Source organism: Nerophis ophidion, linkage group LG19, assembly GCF_033978795.1.
Source record: "Nerophis ophidion isolate RoL-2023_Sa linkage group LG19, RoL_Noph_v1.0, whole genome shotgun sequence".
NCBI lineage: Eukaryota > Metazoa > Chordata > Actinopteri > Syngnathiformes > Syngnathidae > Nerophis > Nerophis ophidion.
The window spans coordinates 2,459,134-2,479,119 of record NC_084629.1 but is presented as its reverse complement, the minus strand read 5'-3'; the positions used below and the strand labels follow the sequence as shown (position 1 = coordinate 2,479,119).

The following is a 19,986-nucleotide window of genomic DNA, read 5'->3' as shown; positions in this document are numbered from 1 at the left end:
TCAAATGATGACAGAGGTCTGTCATTTTCATCATAGGTACACTTCAACTGTGAGAGACAGAATGTGGAAAAAAAATCCAGGAATTCTCATTGTAGGAATTTTAAAGAATTTATTTGTAAATTATGCTGGAAAATAAGTATTTGGTCAAGCATTCAAAGCTCTCACTGATGGAAGGAGATTTTGGCTCAAAATCTCAGGATACATGGCCCCATTCATTCTTTCCTTAACACGGATCAATCGTCCTGTCCCCTTAGCAGAAAAACAGCCCCTAAGCATGATGTTTCCACCCCCATGCTTCACAGTAGGTATGGTGTTCTTGGGATGCAACTCAGTATTCTTCTTCCTCCAAACATGACAAGTTGAGTTTATACCAAAATGGATACATGGATGATACAGCAGAGGATACAACCTTTTTGGCTGAGAGAGACATGAAAGCCAAATATTTCAAAATGTATTTCCGTGAGAGCCATATAATATTTTTTAACACTGAATACAACTAAATGCGTACAATTTTAAGACCAACATTTTTAGCGTATGATAAGTCTCTTATTCTTTTAAATAACATTGTTATTGTAGAAGAGAAATATAATCTTAGAGAAAAATTTAATTTAAAACATTTGTATGCACGTACAACACTTAAGACCTTCAGTATATCAGTATGTGGAATTAAATGATGGAATGGATTAAGCGAAGCAATCAAACAAGGTACTAATATCATCCGCTTCAAGAAACTCTTCAAACTGGAAGTGTTTACAAAGTACAAAAAAGAAGAACCATGATAAACATTCAGATTTTATTCATCCCATTCATTCTCAAAATAGTCTTACTTATCTCATCGTATGGAATAAAACTTACTTCACCAATTATTTATTTTTATTGTGATTACTTATTACTTATGTAGTATACATTGTGAATACATTGAGAACAGGAAGTGAACAAAAGTTTTAGCAACTGTTCTGTAGAGAAAAGGGGTAGTTAAATAAGCTCTGCTTCTTCCTCCTCCTTTTCCAACATTTTGAAAAGAGAAACTGGAAATTGTGATGTTTCATGTTGTATGCTTGCATGTTCCAAATAACCTCAAACTCAAAGCTAACCAATAATAAATATAATACTTCTTACAATTAATGCAACTGGAACAAGTGCGATTAGAAAATGGATGGTTGGATTAAAATGCATGAGAATGTCTTATAATTTCAACGTTATTTTTAACACTGTGATTACCAGCGGAATTTTTAATTACTTATTTTGTTCAGCAATGCCAGCTAAGATTTGTCTGAGAGCCAGATGCAGTCGTCAAAAGAGCCACATCTGGCTCTAGAGCCATAGGTTCCCTACCCCTGCAGCAGAGGATTGGGAGAATGTCACGTGGTCAGATGAAACCAAAATAGAACTTTTTGGTATAAACTCAACTCGTCGTGTTTGGAGGAAGAAGAATACTGAGTTGCATCCCAAGAACACCACACCTACTGTGAAGCATGGGGGTGAAAACAGCATGCTTTGGGGCTGTTTTTCTGCTAAGGGGACAGGACGATTGATCCGTGTTAAGGAAAGAATGAATGGGGCCATGTATCGTGAGATTTGGAGCCAAAACCTCCTTCCATCAGTGAGAGCTTTGAATGCTTGACCAAATACTTATTTTCCACCATCATTTACAAATAAATTCTTTAAAATTCCTGGAAATTTTTTTTCCACATTCTGTCTCTCCCAGTTGAAGTGTACCTATGATGAAAATGACAGACCTCTGTCATCATTTGAAGTGGGAGAACTTGCACCATCGCTGGCTGACTAAATACTTTTTTGCCCCACTGTAAGCCTGCATCTAAAATCTCGGATATATAGTGCATCCGTGAAGTAATCACTTTTTCAACATTTTGTTCTGTCGCAGCATTTTTCCAAAAATGTATTTCCGTCCTCAAAATTCTACACATAATGACAATGTAAAAAAAAAATGTTTTATGGATATTTGCAAATGTAGTACAAATAAAAAAAACAAAGATATGACATGTACATAAGTAGTCACAGCCTATGCCATGAAGCTCGAAATTGAGCACAGGTGCATCCAGTTTCAACTGATCAATCTTAATTTACACCTAAAGCTTGCATTGGAGTCCACCTGCGATAAATCCAGTTAATTGGACATGATTTGGAAAGGCAAACATACACTATATGGCCACCTAATTGACTCTCATAGGAACTTGAAATGCCCTCCCATTCCTAACCCATAGGGTTCAATATGACTTAGTTCCACCTTTTGCAGCTATTACAGCGTCAACTCTTCTGGGAAGGCTGTCCACAAGGTTGCGGAGTGTGTTTACAGGAATTTTCCACCATTCTTACAAAAGCGTATTGGTGAGGTCACAGACCGATTGGGGTCTCAGTCTCCGTTCAAATTCATCCCAAAGGTGTTCTATTTAGGGTTCAGGTCAGGACTCTGTGCAGGCCAGTCAAGTTCATCCACACCAGACTCTGTCATCCATGTCTTTATGGACCTTACTTTGTGCACTGGTGCACAGTCATGTTGGAAGAGGAAGAGGCCCGCGCCAAACTGTTCCAACAAGGTGTCAAGCATGGAATTCTCCAAAATGTTTTGGTATCCTGGAGCATTCAAAGATATATTCACTGGAACTAAGGGGCCAAGCCAAACTCCTGAATAAAATAACCCCACACCAAAATTCCTCCTCTACCAAATTTCACAATGCAGTCAGAATTGTACTGTTCTCCTGGCAACCTCTAAACAAGGGGTGTCAAAGTCCAATACAAAGTGGACGAAAATTTTAAACAGAACAAAGCCGCGGGCCAAGGGTTGAACAAATGAACCTTTTAATAGGGACCCAAACAAGTTTTGCATTGAATATTGAACAAGCAAGGTTTATATAACTTTATAGTGACATGCAAAATCCAGTTTCAAATAATAATAATAATAATTAAAAAATATCAATGGCATATCAAATAAAATTTAAATAAAAATTGAGTGCCTCTTTTCTATTCGCAGCATTCTGAGGTAAATATCAAAATAAACTTTGTCCACAGACTAATAAATTTGAAAATAAAATAATGAATGAATCAAACATTCAAACCTTGAAGTAACAAGAGAAAGTGCATGAATAAATTGTTAATTATTGCTCAGTTTGCTACACTGATTTGCTTGAACAATGAATATGGAACAAGCAATAATTATACAACTTAATAGTGCAAAATCAACATTCAAAAAACAAACGGAAAAAAAATAAATGGTCAAATAAATACAATTTCAAAAAAACATTTAATGCCTCTTTTCTATTTGCAGCCTTCTGAGGTAAATATCAACATTACATTTTTCCACAGGCTAATAAATCTTAAAATAAAATAATAACGAGATGGGTGGGGGGCGGGTTTTGGTGGTAGTCAGTGCTGCCAGGGGTTCTGGGTATTTGTTCTGTTGTGTTTATGTTGTGTTACGGAGCGGATGTTCTCCCGAAATGTGTTTGTCATTCTTGTTTGGTGTGGGTTCACAGTGCGGCGCATATTTGTAACAGTGTTAAAGTTGTTTATACGGCCACCCTCAGTCTGACCTGTATGGCTGTTGAGCAAGTATGCTGGCATTCACTTACGTGTGTGTACAAGTCACATTTATCATGTGACTTTGCCGGCAAACTGTTTGTATGGAGTAAAAGCGGGCATGACAACATATTGTAGACAACGCTAAAGGCAGTGCCTTTATAGTACCGGCGGGCCAGCCCTAATGTTAATTTGATATTGCCTCAAGGGCCAAATGAAATTGTACGGCGGGCCAAATTTGGCCCACGGGCCAGAGTTTGACACCCATGCTCTAAACCCAAACTCGTCCATCAGATTGTAAGATGGAAAAGCGGGATTCATCACTCCAGAGAATTTGTCTCCACTGCTCTAGAGTCCAGTGGTGACGTGCTTTACACCACTACATCCGACACTTTGCATTGCATTTGGTGATGTACGGCTTAGATCCAGCTGCACGGCCATGGAAACCCATTCCATGAAGCTCTCTGCATACTGCGTACAAATTGAGCTTTGTAGTAACTGAATGTGCAGAAAGTCTTTGCACTATGCGCTTCGTTATCCGCTGAGCCCTCTCAGTCGGTTTACATTGCCTACCTCTTCGTGGTTGAGTTGCTGTTGTTCCCAAAATTTTCCATTTTCTTATAATAAAGCCGATAGTTGAGTTTGGAATATTTAGAAGCGAGGAAATTTAACGACTGGATCTGTTGCACAGGTGGCTTCCTATGACAGTTCCGAGCTGGAAATCACTGAGAGTGGCCCAGTCTTTCACTAATGTTTGTAGAAACAGTCTCCATGCCTATAGTGCTTGGTTTTATACACCTGTGGCCTGGCCAAGTGATTAGGACACCTGATTCTGATCATTTGGATAGGACGCAGGAAACAGGTGAATGACGTGTAGGTAAGACAAATATTGTAATTATCACACTGTAAAGTAAATAAATCACACAAGTTAATTCTCAAACCCTGACGAGAGGGATTCGTAACAGCCAGATTGGCAATTACATCCAGGTGTGCAATGCTGCCAATCACCAACAGGTGAAGGGGGGGGGAGGCTCAAGGAGACATATAGGAAGTAGAGCTCAACTCGGAAACATGACAACATGTCAGACCTGATGTGACAGAATGGGTTGCGGGTTCGATTCCCGCTTCTGCTATCCTATTTACTGCCGTTGTGTCCTTGGGCAAGACACTTTCCCCAGTGCCACCCACACTGGTTTTAAATGTAACTCAGATATTGGGTTTCACTATATAAAAGCACTTTGAGATTTGTGATTTAGGGCTATATAAATAAACATTGATATTTTATAATTACTGAGGATAATACAGAGGTGTACAGTATATCTTTATGTTAGTCTTCCAGATTTTGACCAGGGAGTGTGCTGCAAGCTGTCTGACATATTACACCCCCCGCTGACCATGTGACAGTTCTCATTTATTCCACGCAATCTTTCACACACACACACACCGGTTATCATTTGGAATGGGGACCAAGTTTTTGTTCGTGACTTGTGAGGACCACCCTTTCCACAGGTTGTGGAGGCATAAAAAAAAAAAATGGGTAAAATAGCCACTGTCCAGTTAGCTCATACACGTCTTTAAATCTCTGGATTGATGAAGTAATGTGCTGATCATGCTTACTGGGGACCCTGGGAAAAAAGAGTTGATTTGCTTCATGGGCACCAAATTTCAATCATTTTGCATAATTCACACAAATTTGTACGTGACTACTGAGGACCATTCAAAAAAAAAAAAAAAAGTTTAGTAAAACATGTTTACTGAGAGGTAAACATGTTTTATGGACTAAAGCATGGGGTAGTCAAACTCTGGCCCGCGGGCCAACCCTCCCGATTTTCCAACCATTATCCAGATTTCTACCCGGACAACAATATTGGGGGCGTGCCTAAAAGGCACTGCCTTTAGCGTTGTCTACAATATGTTGTCACGTCCGCTTTTCCTCCATACAAACAGCGTCACATAATCAAGTCACATAATATATGCGACTTATACACACACTTAAGTGAATGCCAATCATACTTGCTCAACAGTCATACAGGTCAGACTGAGGGTGGCCGTATAAACAACTTTAACACTGTTACAAATATGCGCCGCACTGTGAACCCACACCAAACAAGAATGACAAAGACATTTCGGGAGAACATCCGCACCGTAACACAACAGAACAAATACCCACCATCCCTTGCAGCACTAACTCTTCCGGGACACTACAATATGCCCCCCACCCCAACCCCACCCATCTCATTATTATTTTATTTTAAGATTTATTAGCTTGTGGAAAAATGTAATGTTGATATTTACCTCAGAAGGCTGCAAATAGAAAAGGCATTAAATGTTTTATTTAAATGTTATTTATTTTACCATTGATGTTTTTTGAAAGTTGATTTTGCACTATTAAGTTATATTAGTATTGCTTGTTCCATATTCAGTGGTAAAGCAAATCAGTGTTGCAAACTGAGCAATAATTAACGTTTTATTCATGCATTTTTTTCTTGCTACTTCAAGGTATAAATGTTTGATTTATTCATTATTGTTATTTTATTTTCAAATTTATTACCAGCCTGAGGAAAAAGTTAATTTTGATATTTACCTCAGAAGGATGCAAATAGAAAAAAGGCACTCAATTTTTATTTAAATTTTATTTGATATGCCATTGATATTTTTCTATTATTATTATTATTATTTGAAACTCGATTTTGCATGTCACTATAACGTTATATAAGCCTTGCTTGTTCAATATTCAATGCAAAACTTGTTTGGGTCCCTATTAAAAGGTTCATTTGTTCAACCATTGACCCGCGGCTTTGTTCCGTTTAAAATTTCGGCCCACTCTGTGTTTGAGTTTGACCCCCTTGGGCTAAAGCATAAAAATCCCTGAGGCATCTTCAGAATGGATTTGACTATCATTTAAAAAGGTTTCCCTTTACGGGACCTGTTCTAGTGTCCCCATACCGTCAGAAGTCCCCTAAAGGTGTAAACAGAGCAATGTCCCCATTAAGTAAGCATTGCCAGAACACACAAACGCATCCATCGGCGGTCACTCGAAACGAGTCTGACGATCCTCCTGGTAGGGGGGTATCCCTTAATGGAGGATGCCTGTGCGTGACTTAGTTTAAAGGGGAACATTATCACAATTTCAAAAGGTTTAAAAACAATAAAAATCAGTTCCCGGTGGCTTGTTGTATTTTTGGAATTTTTTTTCAAAATTTTACCGGTCTCGGAATATCCCTAAATAAAGCTTTAAAGTGCCTTATTTTCAACTCTCAGCGAAGACACTGGCCATTTCCCTGTGACGTCACACAGTGCTGCCAATGTAAACAAACAATGGGAATACCACAGCAAGATATAGCGACATTAGCTCGGATTCAAACTCGGATTTCAGCGACTTAAGCGATTCAACAGATTACGCATGTATTGAAACAGATGGTTGGAGTATGAAAGTATTGAAGAAGAAACTGAAGCTATGCTATGGCTATTCATAGCCATAGCATAGCCAAATTGCTGCGTTAGCATCGCCGGTAAAATGTGCGGACCAAACGATCAGGACTTTCGCATCTTTTGACACTGGAGCAACTTAAATCCGTCGATTGGTAACTGTTTTTTTTCGCATTAAATGTGGGTGGAAGGAAACGTAATATAGTTGCAAATGCATCTACAGGTTATCCATACATCTCTGTGTCATGTCTGCTTTAGCACCGCCTGTAAATAGCATGTTAGCATCGATTAGCTGGCAGTCACACTGCGACCAAATATGTCTGATTAGCACATATGTCAACATCAACAAAACTCACCTTTGTGATTTCGATGACTTTATCATTGCAAATGCATCTGCAGTTTATCCATACATCTCTTTAGAGCATGTTAGCATCGATTAGCGTCGCATGTTAGCATTGATTAGAGTAGCATGTTAGCATCGATTAGCTGGCAGTCACGCCGCAACCAAATATGTCTGATTAGCACATAAGTCAACAACAAAACGGACCTTTGTGATTTAGTTAACTTTATCGTTGCAAATGCATCTGCAGGTTATCCATACATCTCTGTGCCATGTCCGTCATCGCCGGAAAAATGTCTACTTTCGCATCTTCGGGCCAGTGGTGCAACTTGAATCCCTCCCTGTTAATATTGTTACACCCTCCGACAACACACCGACGAGGCATGATGTCTCCAAGGTTCCAAAAAAATGTCGAAAAAACAGAAAATAACAGAGCTGAGACCCGATGTTTGTAATGTGTTGAAAATGAAAATGGTGGCTGTGTTACCTCGGCGACGTCACATTCTGACGTCATCGCCTCCAGCGAGATAAACAGAAAGGCGTTTAATTCGCCAAAATTCACCCATTTAGAGTTCGGAAATCAGTTAAAAAAATAAATGGTCTTTTTTCTGCACCATCAAGGTATATATTGACGCTTACATAGGTCTGCTGATAATGTTCCCCTTTAACGTGGAGGAGACCGGTGCACGGACAAGTCACCACACGATCCTTGACAGAATCGGGGTCAGGGTCCAGTGGCATGCAGTCCAAGACGACAGGGGGACCCTTTTCTGCTGCAGCCTTCTTCTGCTGTCGCAGACATTGTGGTAGTTCTTAAATCTACAGTCTTCCGCCTTCTACGGCATTGAGGGTTTCACCGTATCCCTGGCTAAGGGGAAGTCAGGTACTAGGCCTTTGCCAAGGGCCACCTGGGGTAACAGTAGTAAAGGGGTTAATCTCCGAGTGTCCCAAGACCCCATAGAGGAGCCTTCACTGCCGGATGCACTTTAACATCATGCCCAGGACGTTAATACACACACACACACACACACACAAAGTTGAGGTGTAAAAGGTGCAAATAAAAGCGAGTGCACGCTGTCTCGGGCGCTAATGAAAGTGCATTAGCTTACTATGAAAACATTCCATTAAGAATTGAATGGCTAATTTCCATTTAAAAAAGTCTGCCAGTAAGCCTTCTTGCCCCATCTCCTCATCATCAAGCTTTCGCAATTTAAAGTGTTCCCTCACACCCTTGCAGCACACACAAGAATATAACGGGACCATAGCGGAGAATTTCACTCGAGGTATTACTCATCCTGTAGAAAAAGGAAAAAAACCCTATTCCGAAGGGACCTGAGAAAGTAAATAATTATCCCCCAGTGAAGACGACCGCCATGACTGGAGGATGTGTTTTAAGTAGGCACAAAGAAGATGAAAAACAAACAGTTACACTACCGTATTTTCCGGTTCATAGGGCGCATCGGATTATAAGGTGCACGTCTTTTTTTATATAGGGCGCATTAAAGGAGTTATATTATTTTGCTTAACAAAATCAATGTGAAAAATGTTAAAAAGAGTTAGTGCTGCAAGGGGTTCTGGGTATTTGTTTGGTTGTGTTTATGTTGTGTTACGGTGTGGATGTTCTCTCCCGAAATGTGTTTGTCATTCTTGTTTGGTGTGGGTTCACAGTGTGGCGCATATTTGTAACAGTGTTAAAGTTGTTTATACGGCCACCTTCAGTGTGACCTGTATGTCAGTTGACCAAGTATGGGTTGCATTTACTATTTTCATATATAAGGCGCATTAAAGCTGAGATAGGCTCCAGCACAACCCCCCCCCCCACGACCGCAAAAAGGGACAAGCGGTAGAAAATGGATGGTTGGATGGTTTAAAGGAGTCTCTAAAGGAAGTGTTTTACATTACATGGTGTAATGGGACGACGTGGCGAAGTTGTTAGACTGTCTGTGCCAGCAATCTGAGGGTTTCTGGTTCAATCCCCACCTTCTACCATCCGAGTCACTTCCGTTGTGTCCTTGGGCAAAACACTTCACCCTTGCTCCTGATGGGTCCTGGTGAGCGCCTTGCATGGCAGCTCCCCCCGAATGTGGAAATACTGTCAAAGCACTTTGGGCTCCTTAAAAAGGGGTAGAAAAAGCGCTATAAGAGTACAACCATTTGCCATTTTTTTTGTTAAAATGTTGCATAGATGGTGTTTTACAGATCATCTTCAGTCGCTTCCAGACGCTCCGTTTTGTGGGCGGTTTTATTCGGCAGCTACTTTTCCCCGTCATCTTTGTTGTAGCGGTAGAGCAGGGGTGTCAAACTCAAATACAGAGTGGGCCAAAATTTAAAACCGAACAAAGCAGTTCGGTTGAACAAATTCACCTTTTAATAGGGACCCAAACAAGTTTTGCATTAAATATTGAACAAGCAAGGCTTATACAACTTTATAGTGACATGCAAAATCAAGTTTCAAATAATAATAATAATTAAAAAATATCAATGGCGTATCAAATAAAATTTTAATAAAAATTGAATGCCTCTATTCGGCGGTGGGGTTGAGGTGGATGGGGTTTGGTGATAGCGGGGGGTGTATATTGTAGTGTCCCGGAAGAGTTAGTGCTGCAAGGCGTTCTGGGTATTTGTTCTGTTGTGTTTATGTTGTGTTACGGTGCGGATGTTCTCCTGAAATGTGTCATTCTTGTTTGGTGTGGGTTCACAGTGTGGCGCATGTTTGTAACAGTGTTAAAGTTGTTTATACGGCCACCCTCAGTGTGACCTGTATGGCTGTTGACCAAGTATGCCTTGCATTCACTTGTGTGTGTGTATAAGCCGCATATATTATGTGACTGGACCGGCACGCTGTTTGTAGGGAGGAAAAGCGGACTGGAGACAGGTTGTAGAGAACGCCAAAGGCAGTGCCTTTAAAGCCCACCCCAAATATTGTTGTCTTGGATGAAATTCGGGAGGGGCAATGAACTTCGGGAGTCTCGCGGGAAAATCGGGAGGGTTGGCAAGTAAGAGTATTAGCGGTGAATGCGGTGTTACATCAGTGGGCCAGCTCTAATGTTCATTTGATATTGCCTCAAGGGCCAAGTGAAATTACACAAATTTGGCCCGCGGACCAGAGTTTGACACCCATGCGGTAGAGGGTGCAAGAACAGGAGTGGAAAAGTTGTCAAAAGATGGAGCGATTCCATCATTTTTGCCAGAGGTTGTGCTATTCCGGAAGCAACAATCAGCCTAATTAACTACAGTAGTCCGTTTGTCTGCGTGTCATTCTGTAAAACTGAGTGCTCATAACATGTCGTGTTTCTAATACGCTGCAGAAGTCTTTGTCTTTATTACAAAACATCGGCCTGCTCCCAACTTCCCCTTAACCAGAAGTCGTTCTACTCCATTCTACTCTAATTCGCTCCATTCTGTCCACTAAAGACGCCGAGATCATTATCCATGCGTTTGTTACGTCTCGTCTCGACTACTGTAACGTATTATTTTCGGGTCTCCCCATGTCTAGCATTAAAAGATTACAGTTGGTACAAAATGTGGCTGCTAGACTTTTGACAAGAACAAGAAAGTTTGATCACATTACGCCTGTACTGTATATACCTTTATATACATATATACATACATATATACCTATACTGTATATACCTTTATATACATATATACATACATATATACCTGTACTGTATATACCTTTATATACATATATACATACATATATACCTGTACTGTATATACCTTTATATACATATATACATACATATATACCTGTACTGTATATACCTTTATATACATATATACATACATATATACCTGTACTGTATATACCTTTATATACATATATACCTATACTGTATATACCTTTATATACATATATACATACATATATACCTGTACTGTATATACCTTTATATACATATATACATACATATATACCTGTACTGTATATACCTTTATATACATATATACATACATATATACCTGTACTGTATATACCTTTATATACATATATACATACATATATACCTGTACTGTATATACCTTTATATACATATATACATACATATATACCTGTACTGTATATACCTTTATATACATATATACCTATACTGTATATACCTTTATATACATATATACATACATATATACCTGTACTGTATATACCTTTATATACATATATACATACATATATACCTGTACTGTATATACCTTTATATACATATATACATACATATATACCTGTACTGTATATACCTTTATATACATATATACATACATATATACCTATACTGTATATACCTTTATATACATATATACATACATATATACCTATACTGGCTCACCTGCACTGGCTTCCTGTGCACTTAAGATGTGACTTTAAGGTTTTACTACTTACGTATAAAATACTACACGGTCTAGCTCCAGCCTATCTTGCAGATTGTATTGTACCATATGTCCCGGCAAGAAATCTGCCTTCAAAAGACTCCGGCTTATTAGTGATTCCTAGAGCCCAAAAAAAGTCTGCGGGCTTTAGAGCGTTTTCCGTTCGGGCTCCAGTACTCTGGAATGCCCTCCCGGTAACAGTTCGAGATGCCACCTCAGTAGAAGCATTTAAGTCTCACCTTAAAACTCATTTGTATACTCTAGCCTTTAAATAGACCTCCTTTTTAGACCAGTTGATCTGCCGCTTCTTTTCTTTCTCCTATGTCCCCCCCTCCCTTGTGGAGGGGGTCCGGTCCGATGACCATGGATGAAGTACTGGCTGTCCAGAGTAGAGACCCAGGATGGACCGCTCGCCTGTGTATCGGTTGGGGACATCTCTACGCTGCTGATCCGCCTCCGCTTGATATGGTCTCCTATGGACGGGACTCTCGCTGCTGTCTTGGATCCGCTTTGAACTGAACTCTCGCGGCTGTGTTGGAGCCACTATGGATTGAACTTTCACAGTATCATGTTAGACCCGCTCGACATCCATTGCTTTCGGTCCCCTAGAGGGGGGGGGTTGCCCACATCTGAGGTCCTCTCCAAGGTTTCTCATAGTCAGCATTGTCACTGGCGTCCCACTGGATGTGAATTCTCCCTGCCCACTGGGTGTGAGTTTTCCTTGCCCTTTTGTGGGTTCTTCCGAGGATGTTGTAGTCGTAATGATTTGTGCAGTCCTTTGAGACGTTTGTGATTTGGGGCTATATAAATAAACATTGATTGATTGATTGATACCCCAGATCTGTCGCACCTCTATGACATCATCACTATTTCACTTTGTTGTTATTTGCACCCAAAGAAAGTTGAAAGAGCCAGCCCTTTATTAAAAAAAAGGTGAGAAATACTATTGAATTATTAATTAATTTCTCGAAAACTCGCAGTGGTCTTCACGAAGGGTTTATACCGTGTACAAATATACAGTAGATACAGTCAGGAAAATAAGTATTTGAACAGCCTGCTATTTTGCAAGTTCGAACCACTTAGAAATCATGGAGGGGTCGGAAAGTTTCACGGTAGGTGCATTTCCACTGTATGAAAGATAACCTAAAAAGAAAAATCCAGAAATCACAATCTATGATTTTTTAAACAATTTATCCGTGTGATACAACTGAAAATAAGTATTTGAACACCTGTCTATCAGCTAGAATTCTGACTCTCAAAGACCTGTTAGTCCTACTTTAAATGTCCTCCTCCACTCCACTGTATTATCCTGAATCAGATGCACCTGTGTGAGGTCTGTAAAAAAAAATCCTATTTTTATGGTTAATTTACTCTGAATTTCTACAATTTTTTTAAATAGGTTATAAAACTGTACAATTGAAGACATTATCTGTAAATAAACAAACCGCCTGTTATTTTAAGTAATATGCCAGTAATGACAAACTATGTATATTTCAATTTTTTTTTACAGAAAAATACCAAATAAATTATACATATAATTTTCTGTTTTCTCAAATTAATGTAAAATTACAGTAATTAAATTTCATTAAATATGTAACTATTTCCATACTAACAATTTTACATGAAATGTTAAGGTAAATCTTTTTTTTTTAATATTTATGTGTATTTTTACATTCAAGTCGAAAAATATATGTAGCCTGTTATATAAAGGTTTATGCTCATACTAACAATTTAACATGTTTCTCTGTAATACGACATATGTTGGTGACTGCAAGACATACTTGATCACAGCCAAACAGCCACACAGGTCACACTGAGGGTGGCCGTACAAACAACTTTAACACTGTTACAAATATGCGCCACACTGTGGAACCACATCAAACAAGAATGACAAACACATTTCAGGAGAACATCTTCACTGTAACACAACAGAAACACAGGAGAACAATTACCCAGAATCCCACGTGTTACAATATACACCCCCACCTCCAAACCCCGCCCATGTCCACCGACGCACGGAGGGGGGCGGTGATGTGGGTAAAGTTAATGTGAGACCCCTGATCCTAAGAATTCAGAAAAAATCTGGAAAATAATGGTATTTTTCTGTGGAACTGCCAGCATTGTCACTTCATTATAGGTGGTTGATCGTAATAATTTGGAAAAACTCTGTAGAATAAAGGTATTTTTCTGCAGAACTGTTTGCATCGTCGCTTTATTAAAGGCGATTGATCTTAATAATTAATAAAAATCTGTAAAATTACGATATTTCTCCACAAAACGTTTCATGAACATTTCTGTAAATATAATGTGTTTTGATTATTATTTGGTTTACAATATTTTACTTAAATTTTATGGTTTTCGTTTGGCAGCCATGGCTGCCAGTAGATTACCGTTTTTTTTTACCGAATTTTTTTTTACAGTGTATATTTTTGTGGATGCATGTTTGTGTGTAAGCCTGCAGTCGCTAGTCCAAAGTCAACAACAGGTGTGTGTCCATGAGAGACAAGAAGGCAGTTTGTTGTGTCTTCGCTCCACTGTCCCTCAGGAGAGTCTCGAAGCCAGGGAAACAATCCAAGTTAGAATGTTTTGTATGCGAGTGAAAATATAATTTGCTTTTCACTCTAAATTGTCTATGACCGGTCCTCATTTTTTGGTACTGGTTGCTAAGGAAGAACGTTAAGATTCCGGACTAATTATACAGCTATCAGCATTTTTATTATTCAACTGAACGTCGTCATAATAACACGCAGTCACATTCAGTTCAAGTGCCGCCACTACGCAAGAGTAGATGATAATCAGCTTGGAATAATCACAAATAAGGAAGCAACACCACACAAAAGTTTGTAACACAACAACAGTTCCTCCGAGTGCCCAGAGTCCCACACGCTGATAAGTGTCAGTTTGAAGTGAACGCCACTTAACTCACGACAGCCACTACAGCGCACTTAATCAACCCAACCGTCCTCGAAGCGATCCAGTAATTTACAGCCCAATATTAATCCACTCAAAAACGTGAATATTTTACATAATGAATGCGTCTTAATATCTATAAAACACAAACTACAAAGACACATTTACTGGCTAACATGTACTAACGGGTAATGAAAGGCCTTCTGAAAGCCACTACTACCGACCACGCAGTCTGATAGTTTGTATATCAATGATGAAATCATAACATTGCAACACATGCTATTACGGCCGGTTTAATTTACTAAATTGCAATTTTAAATTTCGCGCGAAAGTATCATGCTAAAACGTCGCGGTATAATGACGCGTGCGCGTGACGTCACGCATTGTAGAGGACATTTTGTTCCAGCACCGTTCCCAGCTATAAGTCATCTGTTTTCATCGCATAATTCTACAGTATTCTGGACATCTGTGTTGCTGAATCTTTTGCAATTTGTTCAATTAATAATAGAGACGTCAAGGAAGAAAGCTGTAGGTGGGAAGCGGTGTATTGCGGCCGTTTTTAGCAACAAAAACACACCCGGTGTTTCATTGTTTACACTCCTGAAAGACGACGGTGAAGCTTTACTATGGAACAGAGCGGTCAAACGAACACGGTTGGATTGGACCACACACACGAAGTACAGTGTATTATGCAGCGATCATTTCGAAAAATCGTGTTTCGAAGATGTTCCCTTGCGAAGGGCAGAGATGGGCATCGCCACCACCCGTCGACTGGTGCTAAGGAAAGGTGCGGGGCCGACCTTCCGGTTGTACAGGTACGACCATATAATCTCACTAAAACACTATTAACACAATGGGGAGATAAGGGATTTTCCAGAATCATCCTAGTAAATTTGTTTAATAACATCTGAATCGCTCCCACTGTACAGTCTTTTTTTTTTTTCTTCTAGTCCTTCACTCTCACTTTCCTCATCCACGAATCCTTCATCCTCGCTCAAATTAATAGGGAAATCGTCGCTTTCTCGGTCCGTATCGCTGTGAGCAGCTCCACAAACCGTGACGTCACGCGCATATATCGTCTGCTACTTCCGGTACAGGCTTTTTTATCAGCACCAAAAGTTGCGAACTTTATCGTCGATGTTCTCTACTAAATCCTTTCAGCAAAAATATGGCAATATCGCGAAATGATCAAGTATGACACATAGAATGGACCTGCTAGACCCGTTTAAATAAGAAAATCTCATTTCAGTAGGCATTTAATATACAATACAACCTCACCTTATTTACATCATCACACAATGACAATATAAGACAATCTTGTTGACATCTGTCATAATTTGTAAAAACAACCATAATTATAACAGACACACCTCACAATTTACAACAAAAATGCCGTCATGGATAAATATAATACACATTAAGTTGATCTGTCAAACATAGTGCCCACCTTATTGACCGTGTGAGCAGCTTTGATTGCTCCAAAGCCACTTTTTAATTTCAACTGTGAATGAAGATTCATCTGTTAGACTTTTCAAGTTTGTTTATGGCTTTATATGAAAATATGATTGTGCAAAAGATGTTTTACATCTGGGTACGCTACACTAGTTGTCACAGCAAATGTAAACTGGGCAAAGTGCTTAAGTGGCGCTGGCGCAGTATTATTTAGGATTCGATGGGCCATTCGTATTGATGCTAATCTTTGAATGTTAGCTAAATTTAACAATCTATATTTTTGGAGAACTAAACAGTGATGGTGGTGTTGTGGTTTGCGGTTAAAGATTTTGAGCGATTGTTTGTGCAAAGTTTCCAGTGTCATTGTGCTTGCCTGTGACCAAGATGTTATACAATAATAAAAACGAGACAAAATCATTGCATTAAAATAAGTTTGAGCTGCCTCCAGTGTTAATGAAATCCTGATACATGTTCATGAGGATGCTGAGCTTGTTTTTTTACACCACTACCCCCAGAAGTCTGCAGTTCAACACATGGCTAACATTAGCAGGTCTGGTGACGCACGTCACGTGACCTAACAGACACCCATGGAACGTTCCCACAGTAAATGAATTAAGAGTTCCTTCACCTGTCAGACACTTTATACTATTCAAGTGTTGATTCAAGGCTAAAGAAAAATATCGAGATATATATCGTGTATTCCGATATGGCCTAAAAATATTGCGATATTAAAAAAAGGCCATATTGACCAGCCCAAATGTGTATATATATATATATATACACATATACATATATATATATATACACATATATATATATATATATATACATATATATATATACATATATATATATATATATATATATATATATATATGTATATATATATATATATATATATATATTCACAAACCCTGTTTCCATATGAGTTGGGAAATTGTGTTAGATGTAAATATGAACAGAATACAATGATTTGCAAATCATTTTCAAACCATATTCAGTTGAATATGCTACAAAGACAACATATTTGATGTTCAAACTGATATTTTTTTTGTGCAAATAATCATTAACTTTAGAATTTGATGCCTGCAACATGTGACAAAGAAGTTGGGAAAGGTGGCAATACATACTGATAAAGTTGAGGAATGCTCATCAAACACTTATTTGGAACATCCCACAGGTGTGCAGGCTAATTGGGAACAGGTGGGTGCCATGATTGGCTATAAAAACAGCTTCCCAAAAAATTATCAGTCTTTCTCAAGAAAGGATGGGGCGAGGTACACCCCTTTGTCCACAACTGCGTGAGCAAATAGTCAAAACAGTTTAAGAACAACGTTTTTCAAAGTGCAATTGCAAGAAATTTAGGGATTTCAACATCTACGCTCCATAATATCATCAAAAGGTTCAGAGAATCTGGAGAAATCACTCCACGTGAGCGGCATGGCCGGAAACCAACATTGAATGACCGTGACCTTCCATCCCTCAGACGGCACTGTATCAAAAACTGACATCAATCTCTAAAGGATATCACCACATGGGCTCAAGAACACTTCAGAAAACCACTGTCACTAAATACAGTTGATCGCTACATCTGTAAGTGCAAGTTAAAGCTCTACTATGCAATGCGAAAGCCATTTATCAACAACATCCAGAAATGCCGCCGGCTTCTCTGGGCCCGAGATCATCTAAGATGGACTGATGCAAAGTGGAAAAGTGTTCTGTGGTTTGACGAGTCCATATTTCAAATTGTTTCTGGAAATATTCGACATTGTGTCATCCGGACCAAAGGGGAAGTGAAACATCCAGACTGTTATCGACGCAAAGTTCAAAAGCCAGCATCTGTGATGGTATGGGGGTGCATTAGTGCCCAAGGCATGGGTAACTTACACATCTGTGAAGGCACAATTAATGCAGAAAGGTACATACAGGTTTTGGAACAACATATGCTGCCATCTAAGCGCCATCTTTTTCATGGACGCCCCTGCTTATTTCAGCAAGACAATGCCAAGCCACATTCAGCACGTGTTACAACAGTGTGGCTTTGTAAAGAAAGAGTGCCGGGACTTTCCTGGCCCGCCTGCAGTCCAGACCTGTCTCCCATCGAAAATATGTGGCGCATTATGATGCGTAAAATACAACAGCGGAGACCCCAGACTGTTGAACGACTGAAGTTCTACATAAAACAAGAATGGGGAAGAATTCCTTTTTCAAAGCATCAACATTTGTTTCCTCAGTTCCCAAACGTTTACTGCGTGTTGTTAAAAGAAAAGGTGATGTAACACAGTGGTCAACATGCCCTTTCCCAACTACTTTGGCACATGTTGCAGCCATGAAATTCTAAGTTAATTATTATTTGCAAAAAAAAAATAAAGTCTATGAGTTTGAACATCAAATATGTTGTCTTTGTAGTGCGATCGATTGAATATGTGTTGAAAAGGATTTGCAAATCATTGTATTCCGTTTATATTTACATCTAACACAATTTCCCAACTCATATGGAAACGGGGTTTGTTTATACTCTGGTACTTGTGTTTTCGTCAGGTCAGGTGAAGACCGTATCGTGCAAAAACGGAAGCAATAGTTGCAGAATATATATATATATATATATATATATATATATAAAATTAAATTGTTTTCTGCAACTATTGCTTCCGTTTTAGCACGATTCAGTCCTCACCTGACCTGACGAAAACCACCACAGTGTATGACACAGTAGAAAAACTAAATTACCAGTACAAAAACAATATTTTTTCAATCAATTTTAAACGAGTAAAGTTGCAATGTTAATAGAATATCAAATCATAATTGTCCATTACTCATCGTGTTACAATATACCGACGCGATGTACCGCTACATCGATATTCCCGCCACCCTCGAGTGTCCACTTACACTGAGCTCCATTTCATCACTCACTGGTGTTGAAATACATATGATGTCACTACTCAGCAAAAATCGATGGGTTGTGATGTATAAAAGCTAACTGCTACTATTACAAGCTATGTTTTCCGCAGAAGCAGCGATCAATAAAACGCAATCAGGGGCTCAATAACGAGCCCATTTGGCTGTCAGCTGTTAACAGATGAAAAAGATCAATACCATTCAAAACAGTCAGAAATAGACGCCATCAAAACAAAAAAAATGCATGAGTGGGATTTGATTTAAGCACACACATTTCGAGGTCACTCACCTGTGGTCTCCACGATGCCCTCCAGTATCACCACGATTTCAAACTGCTCCGTTTGCATGGACCTCTGCGAGAGGTCGTAGAAGGGGCTTTTGGTGTCGATCACGTGGCAGATGGTGAGCGGCGACACCAGGAAGAGCTGGTCGGCTCCCGTGCTGAAACCCACATCCAGCTCCAACTGGTCCAGCGGAAGGAACTCGCCTTCAGGGGTCTGACGAGACTGAGGGAGCATACGGGAACGCATGTTAGAGGCCGTGTGCCAGACATGGTGAATGAAGGCAGTGTTGTGGCGTTAAAAGCAAAATGTAATATTAAAAATGCTACAAAATCTTATAACAAAATTATTTGGACAACTGCTTAGTGTCACGGTGTGTTGGTGACGGACCCCAAGAAGCAGAGAAGGCCAGGAAAACATGATTTAATGTTGAAAATAAAAGGTAAAAAAAACACAAACCAGGAACTACGTATAGCCAAAACTGAAAACAGGAACCAGCAAACAGAAAAACTGGAAACAGCTAATGGCTAACAAGAAAACACGAGACCAAAGAGCTAGGAGAAAGCAAATTACAAATAGCTAACAGGAACAGTTTAAAGGGGAACATTATCACCAAACCTATGTAAGCGTCAATATATACCTTGATGTTGCAGAAAAAAGACCATGTATTTTTTTAACCGATTTCCGAACTCTAAATGGGTGAATTTTGGCAAATTAAACGCCTTTCTGTTTATCGCTCTTTTAGCGATGACGTCAGAACGTGACGTCTCC

The 19,986-nt window shown here is 39.3% G+C and overlaps 1 protein-coding gene across 1 annotated transcript in view; it reads right to left on the bottom strand.

The window, feature by feature from the left end:
• Window positions 1–19,986, bottom strand: part of kcnj3a (potassium inwardly rectifying channel subfamily J member 3a) — a 170,953-nt gene that overhangs the window by 127,942 nt on the left and 23,025 nt on the right. Inside the window, exon 2 of the mRNA XM_061878994.1 lies at window positions 19,224–19,440. Coding sequence (XP_061734978.1) covers window positions 19,224–19,440 — 217 coding nt within the window. The remainder of the gene's footprint in view (window positions 1–19,223; window positions 19,441–19,986) is intronic.